At 37.2% G+C, this 15,342-nt stretch overlaps 1 protein-coding gene across 7 annotated transcripts in view; it reads right to left on the bottom strand.

Moving 5' to 3' along the window:
• Positions 1-15,342, bottom strand: part of KIF16B (kinesin family member 16B) — a 276,301-nt gene that overhangs the window by 206,864 nt on the left and 54,095 nt on the right. For all 7 annotated transcript variants that reach the window (XM_039874451.1, XM_039874452.1, XM_039874453.1 and 4 more), the window contains exons 11-12: positions 9,490-9,555; positions 6,489-6,548 (exon numbers count right to left, since the gene is read on the bottom strand). In XM_039874451.1, the coding sequence (XP_039730385.1) occupies positions 6,489-6,548; positions 9,490-9,555 (126 nt within the window). The remainder of the gene's footprint in view (positions 1-6,488; positions 6,549-9,489; positions 9,556-15,342) is intronic.

Raw genomic sequence — 15,342 nt, 5'->3', positions numbered from 1 at the left:
ATTTGCATTAGGATCCCATCATCACATAGATTCAAATATGCTCCATTCTCCAAATTCAATTCAACAAACATTACTTACTGTTATGTAAGAAAAAAATCCATAGAATTAATGTTTGAAGAAAACAACTTTAATTCAACTTGTACAAACAGCTCACTGATTTCAAGGACAAGCCTCTCCAGGTACAGCCTCTACACATGAGCAGAGCAACCTGCTTCCTCCCTCCCACCCCCGTGCCAAGTCACAGTCAGATGTCCTGTGCAGAGCAATGAAAACACAAAACCAAGTAAGGCACTGGAGTAATCAAAAGACATATTTTCAGGAAGGAAGAGACCCTATATATTTAAAAAATGAGAAGAATAACCAATGCTAGAGGGATTCAAATATGGCTGCAAGCATCACTTTGCAGTTCGGCTCTGGACTGACACTGCATAGAGTCAGCTCTCCCTTCTGTTGCACCATCTGTCAGACACTTGAGAGCTTGATGCTGCAGTCCAAACTGTCTATGATTTATTTTGAAGCACAGAGCTTAAGAAGTTATTTGGAAGTCAGATAACATATCTTTGAGCATTTTTTTCATTGTTTATAAAACGCTAGAACAGAGAAACCAAAATGCGTACAGAGCAGACAAACCAAAAAGGTGCATAAAGGGTGGGGTGGGGAGAGCAAAAGAGGGATGGACAAAGAATTTGAGGATTCTTCGTCACTTGAAAAAATTCATCGGCAATAAAACACATGGGATTTACAAAAAGCCAGGCCGAGATGTACACGAGTGGGGTACTAAGTAGTCACTTTATAAACCATTTCAAACACTAAGGAGTCAGTGCCATACTGAAGCTATGCAAAAGAGGAACCAACAGTAAGGCCTCAGGAATGCACTGATCCGGGGCTGGGAGAAACTGGATTTATCACAGTAAGTTCCAAGTCCCAAGAGAGTAATAATGGCAGTTTAAGGCAAATTCAACCAGGATTTAAAACACACTGGGACAGCATTCTAAGAGACTAGAAAGACAAACCAAAAAAGGGAAGGAGATGTCAACAGATTCTGAGGAGCTGGCAGTAAACAAGAAACCAAGATGTGGACTATGTGTCAGACCACAAAACAGAAATGACTTCAGTGTTTAAATCCCAGGAGCTTTAATACAGGGAACTGGTTACTTAGCTAAAGGATGAGCTGGGAAGCCATCAGGGTGAGGCCACCCACAAATGGATGACAGCAGGAAACTAGGGTCATCCGTAGGTAGAGGAAATAAAAGGACAAAGAGGTGTTTTCAGAGGCCAGGGCTATGTCACCTGGCAGAACACCGGATTGGGCCATGTGGATGCCGCACAAGGCCAGAGGGGGCAGGGTCTGGTTTCTCACCAATCTCCTACAGTGAGTCTCAAAAAGCCCAGAAAAGAACAGGGACCAGCAATATAGGGCAGAGAGGGAGGAGGAAGAGAAGGGACAGAAGCCCAAGGCTGCTCCACCTTTCCTCAGCTTTTCTAACTCAGCACTCGAACTTTAAGGTGCAGACACATCACCTGGGAATCTTATTAAAACACAGATTCTGACATAGGAAGTCTGCAGTGGGGCCCGAGATTCTGCATTTCTAACCAGCTCCCAGAGGATGCTGATGCTTCTGGTCCAGGAGTCACACGTTGAACAGCAAAGATCTAACTGACCCAAATGAATGAGCAGAATGAATGAGTAGACCACAATCAAAAGAAATTCAGCCACATTCCTTCCAAGAGTAAAAATCACAGTGATATATAAGCCTTCCAAATAGGAATGAGAGAAGTAAGGTGGAGGGTTCAGGCGGGAACACTGCTAGGGCAACACTGCCGTCTACATGACACTCCGTTCTACTTTTCCTACTAGGTTATCAAATTTCTATGGTTCAAAGTTGATATGGGCTGAAATGCATCCCCTTAAAATTTATATGTTGAAGCCCTAATCCCAGGACCTCAGAATGGGACTGTCTGTGGAGATAGGGTCTTTAAAGAGATAATTAAAAGTTAAAATGAAGCCGTTAGAGTAAGCCGTAATCCAATCTGATTGGTGTCCTTATAAGAAGAGGAGATTAGGGCACACAAAAGGCAACCAGAGGTGCAGGCACACAGAGAAAAGTCATGTGAGGAAAGAGAAGGTGGCCGTCCACAAGCCAAGGAGAGAGGCCTCAGGAGACACCAAACTTGCAGACACCTTGATTTTGATTTCTGCTATTTAAACCACCCAGTCTGTAATATATCACTATGACAGCCCTAGAAAATTAATATAAGGTTTTTGTTTTGGTTTCCTGATACTATTTTAATCCAGTAAACTTTCACTGCATGCCTTCTCGGTGAGAAACAGTATCCTAAGAGTTGGTACACAGAGTGATAGAGCCAGTCCTTGCCCAGATCCTCCTCCTGATTAGAGGGAGACCCCAAGACCACCAAACTCAGATGATAATGGATACTGTGGCAGAAATAAAATCGAATGCTATAAAAGCCAGAGAAAAACAATATCATTCTACCTGGGAGGTGGGAGAGAGGAATCATCAGAGTTTCGAAGTAGGTTCTGACAGGCATAGAAAGGGGAAGTATCTCGAATGATAGAGCAACACAGACAAAGGACTAGAGACACCAAAACACCCAACGCCCAGGTCTGTACAGGGACCAGCAAGACATATGGCAGGGCAGGGCATGGTGGGGGTGCTGGGGGTGCTGGGGCAGAGAAAACTGTGGTAGGACATGTGAAACAGAGAAGAAAATCAGAAGAAAATCAGTAGGGGCCAGGCAAGAGAGTTTGGACTTGAATTTCTAGAAAATGAAGATTAATGAAAATGAAGAAGGTAGATTAAGAGGTAAGAGAATGGATACACAGAGTACATTGCAAACGATAAAAAAACTCTCATTACTTAACTGCCTAAGAATTGCCTCTTTAAAATAAGCACAGTTTCCATTGTCATTAGGTACTTTCAAAATAACTCCAAGCACTTTATTATCTCTTACCCTGTTAACTTGAATATAAGAAAAGGGTTGCCATCCACCCTGATTTCCAAGCTGGGAACTTGTGTATGTGACAGCTGTGGACAAGTGTCACTTCCTAGTGAATCAGAAATGGAACCAAAGCCTAAGTTCCAAGTTCTAAAGACCAAAAAAGCCCTAGGTTCCACCCTTATCACCACGGAGCTACCAGCTTAGCTGAGAACAGCCAGTGCCTTTAGACCCAGCAGCAGCCTTTCGCCCTCTCCACCCCAATTCAACATGATCTTGGATTTCACTCATGCAGAGCAAGGAAAGCCATAGATCAGATTTAAAAGAAGGGAATAAAGTTACTCTTTGACTTTTGAGCATCTAAGAGCTCATGATCTGGTCATTTCTTGGGAAATTAAGGGATTTTTTCAAGAGTGACTCTGACTTTAAGGGACCTTGGCCTTACACATGAATTTGAGACTCCTATCCCTGCATGAGACACATGAATTTGAGACTCCTATCCCATATATTCCTGAAGCAACAGCTCATGATATACGCTTATCAACTTAATCTTAAGTCTTGTAACTGAAATAGGAAATACATGCATACATCACAGACAGCTTAACAATGAGAAAGAACATGACTCTGATGACTGAGAAGATGGCTTATAATAGTTTTTTAATTGTCTCTTCAAAAAACATCTATGAGTTTTCTCTGAAACTACCTGTCAATAAAGTTGGGAAAGAAAAACCAAGGCAGGTCCTCACTGTGCCGAAAACACCCAACAGGTCCTTTTATCTCCCTTCAATCCCCCTGGATGTTTTCCTCTCGGTCTTTTCTCTCCTTGAATGTTTAGAATTTCAGTCTTAGAAAGGATGATGATTAACAAACGGGCAGAGTAAACAACCGGGTCCTGATAAAGAAGATAAATGTAGAAACATACTGCTTCATTGGGCCTGTCTCTACAAAATGGGCAAATTCAGTAGAAGAACAAGTTCCCAGAATGTAAAGATTCCTATTTTAACATAGAGGTGTTTAGAGGAAACCGATGATCTCAAAGTAGGATTATACAATCACACCCCTGCTATGGCCTTATTATGAGTGAAACGTACCCTCTTGAGTTTCAGTTCAGTCGAGTGACTTGCTTTGGTCAGTGGGACGCTAGCAGACATGAGATAAGTAGAAGCTTGAAATGTGCTTGCATGACAAGGCCGCCTGCTTGTACCTTGGCCAAGACTAGGAAAAGAGCACACCCTGACAACCAGCTGGTCAGAGGACGAGAGACATGTGGAGCAAACCTGGAACCCACCCACAGCCTGGATCCAAGCCCAGCCAAACCTACTTGACCAGCCAACCCCCAACCAATCTGCACAAGCACGAGATAAAATAAATATTTTTTTAAGCCAGTGGGTTGGAGTGGGTTCTATGCAACATTACCGGGACAATAGCTGGCTAAAGGAACAGTCAGATGGCAGAAATATAGCAGAGGATTACACAAACCACATAGATACGAACTCATCAAGTAACATCCTCTTTCCTCATCAGTTTCCAATTAATGTTTTCAAAAACATTTGGGTAGCCCTCTTCTTCACCTCAGCACTCAGGCATTGTCTTCCAGTAAGAGATGAAGACAGCCCTTATCAAATGTAAGCAGGAAAGAACTATAGATTTAAAGCACAAACACCAGCAGAGAAATCTAAAATAGGCTTGCATGGTCAAAAGAAGGGAATAATTTGAAATGTCATTAGCCTTTCTCATACCTTTAACACCTAGCACATATCACATTTCTATTCTTCTCATCTGAAAAGTTATAAAAAATAAAAATAATACAATTTATGAAAAACAATTGGAATTAGAAAAAGATTTCAGCTTCAGGGCCCAAAATCTCCTTATGAAAAAAAGCAAAAGTTCAGGGGTTCACCACGGTGGTGCTTCGTGTAGATACCTTTGCAGGGAGTGTTACAAAAGCACCACTACAGTGACAAGGAGAGCGGGCAGCAGAAGAGATCAGGCTGAAATCCTTCAATTCACTGCTGCATTGCCTCCTCTGCTAACAGGCACTGTGTACACTAACGACTTTTCAAATAGCTACTTGATTTCTCTTTTCCTTAAATGGAGCAGATTTAAGCCCGCCCTCTTTGGCAGATTTACTGAGGAAAGTGTACATTGTGCGTGAAAGGCCAAACAACTTGGCTTCATAAGCCTAGGGCTGCAGCACTGCTTCTCAGAGTTAGTGCAACTGAAATGAAAAGGGAAATATTCACAGCTTTGGTGGTACTTATTCCACACCTGACCATTCTGAAATGTGAGTCAGGTCCTTCTTCAGTTTCCTATGCAAAAATCTCTCAGCAAAGGAAACTGTGAAGAAATACCTCAAAGTAATACATTATTATCATCATAATCAGGAGGAGAAAAAAGAAAGCCTGAAGGCAGAAGTTCTCCCTTACTATATTTTTAGTAACTGGAAAAAATGTGTCTAAGACCATCAGAACCCACCACCATTGAGAATGCAACACAAACTCTGATTTATGAGAAAGTCTTTTTAACCCCCAGAGTGGACTGAGCTGCAAAACTGGTACAAGAAAAACTTCACATAATGCTGACCCCACTTTCCAAGACAGTTATTAGATGTAGAATTAAACGGCTTAGCCAAGCCTACAGTTTTCCCCCACAAAATGGTAATTGGGTGCCCTATTTTCATGGAAAGGGGATCCAAGTTAAGGTTCTGCCAAGACATGTAGCTAAACCTCATCTATGCAGCCTTGTCAGTATTAGAGGGGCATTTTAATCCTTTGAGAAAGTTCTACCTTAACAGACCTCAAAAACAAACCTAGAATTCAATAGCCTGTGGATCACAGTCTCTCATGCATAAAGTCAGACAGACTCCATCAAAGCAAAAAATTTAATTCTGAACCTCAACAGACATCACACACAGGTTTTCTACCAACTCAGCAAAAAAAGGGAACTTAAAGAAACATGTAATCTGAAGCACAGGGTATGACAAATGGAAGCCATTACTGATGTCCTTTCACAAAGAGTCCTGACAAATGCAGACCATCTCTGTCTAGCCCTTGAGACATACAGAAAAAAAGTCCAATAAAAAATTACTAGTTTAGCAATTTCTGAAATCTAGCCATGTTATGCACACATACACCACAATTCTACCATAGGAAGTGTTTTTTTTTTTTTTAATTTAACATCACTGCTTTTATACTGGGTTTAACAAAAGAAGAAAAGTAAAGTAGATGCCCTTGAATATTAAATGGAGTTTAATACGTGCTGACAAAAATGGAAAAACTCCAACAAGTGAAACCAAACACCTTAGGTATCAACATCATCTCTACATGTTAAAACACACAGCTTTAACATACGATAGCTCCCTTTTCCATTTCTTCAAAATCAAACCAGAACCCCAACCCCGCAAAAGTCAGTCATTGGTTCCACTGATCTTACCTTAAGCAAAGCACACAGCCATATTTAAGGGAGAAAGAAAAAGTTTTACCTATTTAAGCCAGCATACTAAAATTAAGACACCTTCTTAAAGTTCTTACTTTCAAAATATTTTGGGTTTCATTCCACTTATTTGTCCATTCCTTGGTCAATTCTTGAACCTAAAAGGAAAAATATACATAAGTGGTTGCTCCATTAAAAAAAAAATTATTCTAATTTTTCTTCTAGAAAGTTTCCATACTCTCATAGCTTTATGGAAGGATATACTATATACATATTTTTAATTAGATAGTAATTTCTATTCCCAAAAGAATCATCACCTAATATAAATCAAACAAGCTGATCTCATCCTACAACCTATATTATGGCAAAAGAAAGAACATTAAAAAAAATTGTAAAGTTTCCTAGAGTTTTACAACAGTCTTTTTCATGGTGTACTTAAATAAAAGCTCCTTCCTTGGAACAGTAAGAAAAATTACAAGTTCAAGGATGACAATCTCTTGCTAAATGGGTTAATTTTTCCTGATTATACTTTAGGTCCTAAGAAATTGTGATTAACTTTTCTTTCTCATTAGATGTGGAGATTAAATCATCCGGGTGCTGTAGTTTTAGGAGATTACCTGCTTTTAGAGCTATTAATAAGGTTTGTAAATTTCATTCTAGCTTTAAAAAAAGGAGTGTGCTTTTAAATTTACTCTTAGTAAAAGCAAAATCTTTTGATAAAAATCAGCTTCTCTCCAGCCTGCTGTAACTTAAGGAAGATAATGTCCCCAACTGTTGAACATAGCACAGTTGTAAGTTGCTTTTCAAAGTTATTGATAATATTCTACTAGTTCCATAAAACTTTTTAAATGATCCTAGTGAGTAATTCATTAAGAAGCAAAAAGTGACATTTGATTAAGAGATAGAAAAAAAAATCTGTCCTATGAAAAAGAGTATACCTAAGGCTAAAAGGGTGACTTCCGAGAGGCAGAGGAGGGGGACCCCATGCTTTCAAAGCCTTTTCCTATCTTTACTTTAGCACTCCTGCCACCTCCCCACTCCCAACGGCAGACATCATCCCATTTACACCTACTGGTCTTCTCTCTCATAAGTTATCTTATTTAACCTGAACAAAATGAATGCATGGAATACATGTGCTTGGACTATCGCACTAAGAGGAAGCTCCCTTCTACACACTTAATATTAAGTAAAGTAACTGGAAAGGGCAATCATGTCTGCAACCATCACAAAAGAAAGTATTTGCTACTGATAAGAAATGGAAGAACTGGACTGATGGTTTATCCAAAAGGAAAACCAAAACCTATCTCACCCACCTATATTGAATTGGTCTTTCATTTTACTTCTCAATTTACTTACAATAGGGCTGTAAGACTTCGAACTTCAAATAATGTCTCTTTTTTACTAGTAATGTCAAAATCTATCATACTCTTGGTAAAAAACAAAACAGTACTGAGCCTCTCCAACTTTATTTCTTGTCTGTTTTTTATGGTTTGATAAGATTGTCCTGATCTCTCTGGAACCAGTCATACACTCCAATCCCTCATCATTCAAGTGGTGCCAACCCCGCAAACTCTAAAGACAGCAATAAAAGTCACATGGCTCTCAGGGCTCTCATTTTGGAAAAGCTTTCAGAGAAGGAATATTCTTATACCGTACCTTCTCCCCCTACAGAAGAGAAAAGACAGGTGTTTTGAATTTACTAATTTACTAATTTATAGTCATCGGTTAACAGTTTCTCAATGGCAATTTATCTGAGAAGCACAAAGCGTTCAAAAATAAATGCTTCTGCATTTCACCAACAGATATGTTTTCCCTAAAGAAACAGAAGCCAATCAATCCTTTTCCACTTCATTCAAATAATTCTACCTTTAAACAAATTGTAAGTATGCTTTGGGTTTATTTTACTATTGAATTTAAAGCAAATAATCTTCATTTACAAAATTAAGAAAAAATGCAAACATGTTGACACCACCTCTAACAATATGACCAGGCAATAAGATTTATAGCCAAGCAGATGGCAACCAATTTTAAAAGGTCAGCCAAAAAACAGATGAAAATTTAGAAAATGTTCTGAACAAGATAGGCAGTCACAGCATGTATAATGCATTCAAATTAAAATGTTTATTGGTTTCTATTAACTTGCCAGGTATTCCTGAAAACTACTATTAAGAAATAATTTAAGACTATCTCCAGACATTTCAAAGCACTCAAAATTAGAATTTGAGGTACTAAATACAAAATTTCATGAGAAAAATAAGGATTAAGAAACTAATGATTTTACTAATGCTATTACCAGCCAATTAATTAGCATAATTATCCAGGGAAGTGTCAACAAGTTCCTAACTACACCCCAATCTATATCTTCAATATTGTATATTCTTGAAAGGGCTTCACCAACTGAATCCAATTCTTTCTCAGCCTGTTTTAACCATTCAGCACAGTGAACAAAATCTACTCCAAAAATGTTCTTAACAACTATTTCTCTTTTCATAGAGGGTTACTTTTTTTTCAAAACAAAAATAGGATAGAACCAAATCAGTCATGAAACTGGTTTTCAAAAAGCCCCAGCACACAAATGCTGGCTTCAGCCCACAATATCTCTAGAGCCACTCTCTCTCCCTGCCTCAAATCCCACCTGGCTTACAAGAGAAACTAAGCATCTACCTGGAGCATTTCAAGATTCCCCAAATGCTCCACCTCCCACTGGAAATGAAGTAAAAGTTATGACAGAAAACTAAAGGGTGGTCATGGTTTAAGTATGGTTAAGCTATAAAGATCACTGCTGTTTCTTGAATGTTGAACATGGCCTCCCTCGGTCTATCTACTAAAGGCCCGAGCGGCCTGTTTCATCTACATGTGAATTTCACTTGCACCTAACGATTATGTGCCAGAGAAACACCATTTATTAAGACAGAGAATGTGATAAAATACATAGAGAGTCAAATATTGTGCTTCTGTAAAAAATATCACAGCATGGGGGCAGGAGAATGTTAAATATAATAAAAAAATAAAATGTTTCAAACAGTAAGAAATAAAAAGCATGCATTTAATAATGAACGTTATGATTTTAAAATAACATGAAATCAAGGTATCACTTACTCTTGCTTCATTCTGCTGAAGTTTTTCCTCCATACTTAAAGCTGTGGGGGAGTCTAACAGGGCAATCTAAGATTTAAATCATAAGAAAGCAGCAATTAACAAACAGCAATAACCTAGAGGAAGGATTTCTCCATGATATAGTAAACTGCCAAATAAACTATTAAATACAGGTAAAAAAGTATTGCCCCACACCCCACAAAAAGTGTCTATCACACCACTAAGTCTTTACTCCATGGGCTACATATATCATAATATTCAAAACCATGGCAGCCTAGTAAACCTACATTTATTTGTAATACAAATCACAAAGCAAGAAAAAGACAAACATGTAACATAACTGACATTTTAACAAAATCAAGCATGATCTAAATCCCTAGATCCTAAAGGAGTCATCCATCTTGAATATGCACAAGTACAAAATAAAAATGTAAGAAGCCTAAGCCTTGCTCGACCACAGGCTTCTGAAATGTATCCATGTTGATATGTACATGCAAAGAAAACTCATTTATTTTCATTGATGGGTGACATTCCATGCATGGTATGTCTATACCATACATAATCTGTTTATCCATTTTCTTATCCATGATACAAAGGTATAAAGAATGACATGAGAATGAAAAACACCAAAACCAGGTTAGAACTGGGCGGGACTAGGCAGATCGAGACAGGAAAGGCAAATGGAGCCAGGCAGGGTACACAAGGGCTTTGTCTGTACTCATAACTCATAATCTGAGAAGCAGAAACACAGTGCTCCCTCAGACAGCATGAGAAAGAAAAAAGAAAGGAGCTTTTGCTCTCTTCCCATCCCACAGGCAATCACTCTTAAACTCAATTTGCTGTGTAAACTTGCAATTATTCTGGTCGCATGCAAGCATGTTTTTCTTGCTTTTTTAAACATAAACAACATGAACACTATTCTGAATATTGCTTTTTTCATATAACAATATATTTGGGGGGAAATTTAGTACAAATAAAACCTCTTGATTTTTTTGAACAATTCCGATTCCATCACAGAGCAGAATTGTATGGACATTCTGTAATTTATGTCAGTGCTTCCCTATTAAAGAAAATATTTTTTTCTAATCTGCTTTATCAGCGATGCTATAATAACTATTCCTATATTAGCTGCCTGCAGTATACATGGCTGTATCAATAGAATAAATTCCTAGAAAGGAATTTCTGAGTCATCTATATGTATGATTTTTTTTTAAATTGTCAAGTTGTCTTCCCCAGAGGCTGGGCATTTTTTTCAATACTACTTACTTTTCAATTTCTATTTGAACAGATATAATACCCATGAGGTGGTCTTATTAGGCTCAGTTAAACATTCAGACTAACGAGACTACAATGGGCCATGCTTGGCATCATCTACTCAGCATAAAGCAGAACTGCCATCAGGGAAGGGCAAAGTCATTGCATGATCTCTGCAGTAGTCCACAGCTGTCCAGAAGCTATTATCTTTGGCCCTCTTGAGAGGTGGAGATTCACACAGACATACACGGGGCCCACCTTGGCTTAGAAGTCCACACTTGTGGGAGCCAACATTTCCTGTAACAATGCCATGGGCACATCCTCCAGGGTCCTCATGAGGAACACATCTATTATAAGGGTCACCACACTCAGGGAAACCCAAAGCTATGGCTCCTCAACAGGCATTCAGTTTATATATAGTTCTTCCTAATCCAAACACAACTCACCAATTAGGAGGCATTTTCATCATTAGAGATGTTGCCTGCTTATACAGCTGGCATCCTGTTTTTATCCAATTTACAGAGAATGAAACCAGCAAGTTAATCCAAGATCAAATTCATCCTTAGTGAAGTAAAAGGAGCTTTACTAACACATTACTTCAACGGTCACTGCACCAAGCACTTCGCCTGGCACAGACAGGACTCAATAAATATTTTTCATTGAAGAAAAGCAAGTGGCAGACATTACAAGGACTGCATCATTATATACGGTTGATAATTTCAAAATAATTAGTAACCCCTTTATAACATGGTTAATTTTACGGACTCCACTGCTGGTATTTTTATCTACGATCAAAGCTGAAACATTCTTACCACATCATCAACTAGGGAGACAACAACTGACTGAATATAGGCATGCAGGCTACCATGACCATCATGACTTCTGAAAAATTACTGTAAAACACACATAAAGAAAGACTTTCCTAAGTCCTTTTTAAATGTTCAGTAAAACTTACAATAGTTCTAATTAAGTTATTCTTTGCAAGGTGTCTGTTTAGAAGAAAAATGTTCAGGATTAAATAATATTCAGATTAAGTTCATGTATTGAACCGCAGCAATATCAACTCCACTAACAACATACACAAGCACCTCCTGCCTCTCGCCCTTGCCAATATACTGTGCAATCAAGCATTCTGATTTTTGCCCATCTGATAAGTGAAAAGAACATCTCATTTTTTAAGAACTTTGAGGGATAATTTACATACAGTAAAATATATATTCTGATAACTATGAATCCATATGCATATATATACTCATTTCACTACTAATATTTGCATTTACTATACTTCAAATGACATTGAGCATATTTTCACATGTTTAGAAGCCATTTGAAACTCTCCTATGAACTGTGCTCATATTATTTGTTCACTTTTCTGTCAGATCATGATCTTTTTTTATTTTTTAATAGCTCTTCCCATAAGGAAAGTAGTCTTTTGTTGCATGAGTTGGCAATCTTTTTCTTGGTTTGTATTGATTCAAGAAAATTTCCATTATATCATGGAAATATGCTGTGTCCTCACTTATTTGTGTTTATGAGAGCTCTTATGAAATGAAAAAGAAGAGTTCAAGTTCCCTGTGACAAATATGTGTATGGCTCTGTCTCCTGCTATTTCCTAAAGATTTGTTGTTCTTTTTTTCCTTTATGAAAGCTCATGTCATGTTTGATTATAATTACGAATTGCACTCTTTGTAAAGAAAAAGTGCTTTTTTTAGGCTCAAATAATGCTGTATTTGCACTGCTTTCTTTCCCTTTGAATTAGCTCACAGACCTTCGCCCATCCTTACAAACATCATATAACTGAGCTTTCCTGTGTGACCCTCTCTGAGAGGTGTCTATCTTAAAAGTTTACACATAATGATATTTCTATTATCTACCTATTATTTAGTTTATCTGTGACTCTAGCTATAAAAATGAGGAATTCATCCTACATCCATCTCTCTAATTGTTTTCTTTGCTTCCTGACTTTTAATGCTTATTTCATGTCTATATCGTTTAATTTTCTTGTTAGCTCCAGACACATTCAAGAGAGAAGAGTTAAGAGACATTTTCTCTCTGCCAAGTTCAAGGCAGAAGTCTGAAAATATGTTTTAAATATAATAAAAGAGAACATTTCAAAAGAGAAATATCCAAATGCTCGACTTCATTATTATCTGAGAAGTGCAAATTAAAATCATTCTGTGATACCACTATGTAGCCACCAGAACAGTTACAATGAAAAATGAACATCACCAAGTGCTGGCAAGGACCTGCAGTAACTACAACTGGCACTTTCATATGCTGATGGTGTATAAATTGGTATAACCATTTTTAAAAATTCTTTGGCAGTATTTACTAAAACTGAACATATGTACACCTTCTGATCCACCAACTCCACTCTTAGGTATAAACCTAACAGAAATATATTTTTACACTCACTAACAAACATTTAAAAGAAAGTCCATAGGAGCACTAATAGCACCAAAAAGAAAACTCCCAAAGTGCTCATCAAAAATAAAATGAATCAATGAGCTGGGACATATTTGTATGATGGAATACAACACAGAAATGAAAATAAATGAATCTACAACTACATGCACCAACGTGAATGAATTTCAAAAAATACATTGTTGAATGAAGGAAGTGAGATCTAAAAACTAAATATGTTGCATGATTCTATTTGTACAAAGAACAAAAATAAGCAAAACTAAAAACTAATCTATGCCTTTAGAAGTCAGGATAGTAGTTACCCTTTAGGGGAAGGGCTGGTAATACCTGGAAAGGAACATTAAGGGGGATTTCTAGGGGGCTGGTAATGTTCTGTTTCTTGATGTGAGTGCAGCTTAGATGGATGAATTCAGCTTGTGAAAATTCACTGATCGATGTACTTATAATAGGTAATTTTGGAGACATATATAATATTTCAATAAAGAGTTCACATACATGTATAAACTACCCCATATATATCTATATATCTATATCTATTTAGTAGAAGCTTTTAAAATTGACACACATGAGATTTTGCATTAGCAAATACGTAAAGTTATTAAAAGTAGGAGTTGATTCTTATTTAAAGCTGTACGAAAATAACTCTAGAAATAAAACTTTTGAGTAGCATTCTCAATGAACCATGGCAGCATTTAGAATAAAATATTGTGGGAATACGGCAATGTCTTCAGAAAAATTTAAACAGATTTTTAATGGGCACTTAAGAACACCTGCTTATTTTACTGAGCATCACAAATTTAATTAATCGAGAATAAGCTGTATTGTCTCGCAACAATTTATAGCTTCACGGTATGATAAATTATTTTAAATTGGACTCCTGTTTTTATTGTAATATTGTAATATATTAAGTTTATCAAAGAATTTTATCTTCAGTGTATTCTAAAATAGATTTAACTATCTTTTCCATCCTCAGCCCCAAAACTACAGCAAGAAAAAAACTCCTTTAATCACAGCAGTAGTCTTTTGTCATGAAAGAAACAAGATAAAAGACCACAAAGTATAAGGCGAGTGGCATACACAATACCTCTGAAGACATTCTTTAGACAGAATTTGTAAAAGTTTCAGTAAATCAGAGTTTTTCTGACCACATAAGGCTCCTTTCAAGAATTTCCTCAGTTTAGTTAAAAAAGGCTGATCTTTCTTTCTCTTCATTCTCATTACTTAGTAAAATGTTAAATACAAAAAGCTGCACAAAAATTTTTCAAATGCTTTCATTCACATACAGTAGTTTGGGTGATTCTGTACAATCATCCTTAAATGCTTACTTCAGAGAATGTTTTGAAAGCAGTGAAAAAAAAAATTCCATTAACAAGGTGTATAAATAAAAATGACTGTTGTGGTTCACGTCATAAGTTATATGAGCCTGATAACATCACATACAGCTGGACTATTCATTCTGACAACTCCCTTTCTCACAAAGGAAAGCTCCACATCAAAAAGTAAAATGGAAATGGATATATTATCAAATGCAATGAGCAATTCCTATGCAACTAATGTCCGCCAACTTAGGGGAAAGAACTGTGAGGTGTATTTCAGGACACAGGAAACTCAGTGAGGTTTTCATTCTGTCAATATTTTCACAGGTCAAATCTTTTATGGATGTAAATGGTTTCAAGGGCCATATACTCCTAGATAGAAAGCTGCTCCAGAGCAAACACTTTGCATTTAAAGAAAACTATTTTTTAATGATGCATTTAAGACATCTATTCATAGATTAAGAAAAATAGGAAGAAATATATCTTTATTTCTAACGCTAATCTAACTTGAACATTTTAAATAGCTATCCTTGATCTTTTTTTCAAGAGTGGCCTTTCATCACAACAATGTCTAAACCTGTAAGAACCTAACTCACACTATTTGTTAAGAGTGTAACTCTGTATGTACACTGTGCAGATTATAAATGTACTGTGAAAAACACAAAAGGCAAGGCTGCTTCACTAGAATCCCAAAAGATCCTGAGTTGAGGCTGTTTCAACCATCAACAAGGCCCCAGGGACATCATCTCAGCCAGGCCACAGGTATGTCACACATATCACTGGATCACAGTAACCACCTCTGTAATGGGTAATACAAAATAAAGACTGAGAAACATGTTCAAACTAGCTTTTCATTCTGTTA

The sequence above is a fragment of the Pteropus medius genome, unplaced genomic scaffold, assembly GCF_902729225.1.
Source record: "Pteropus medius unplaced genomic scaffold, Ma_sr-lr_union100, whole genome shotgun sequence".
Taxonomy (NCBI): domain Eukaryota; kingdom Metazoa; phylum Chordata; class Mammalia; order Chiroptera; family Pteropodidae; genus Pteropus; species Pteropus medius.
This window is presented reverse-complemented; position numbering and strand designations above follow the sequence as displayed.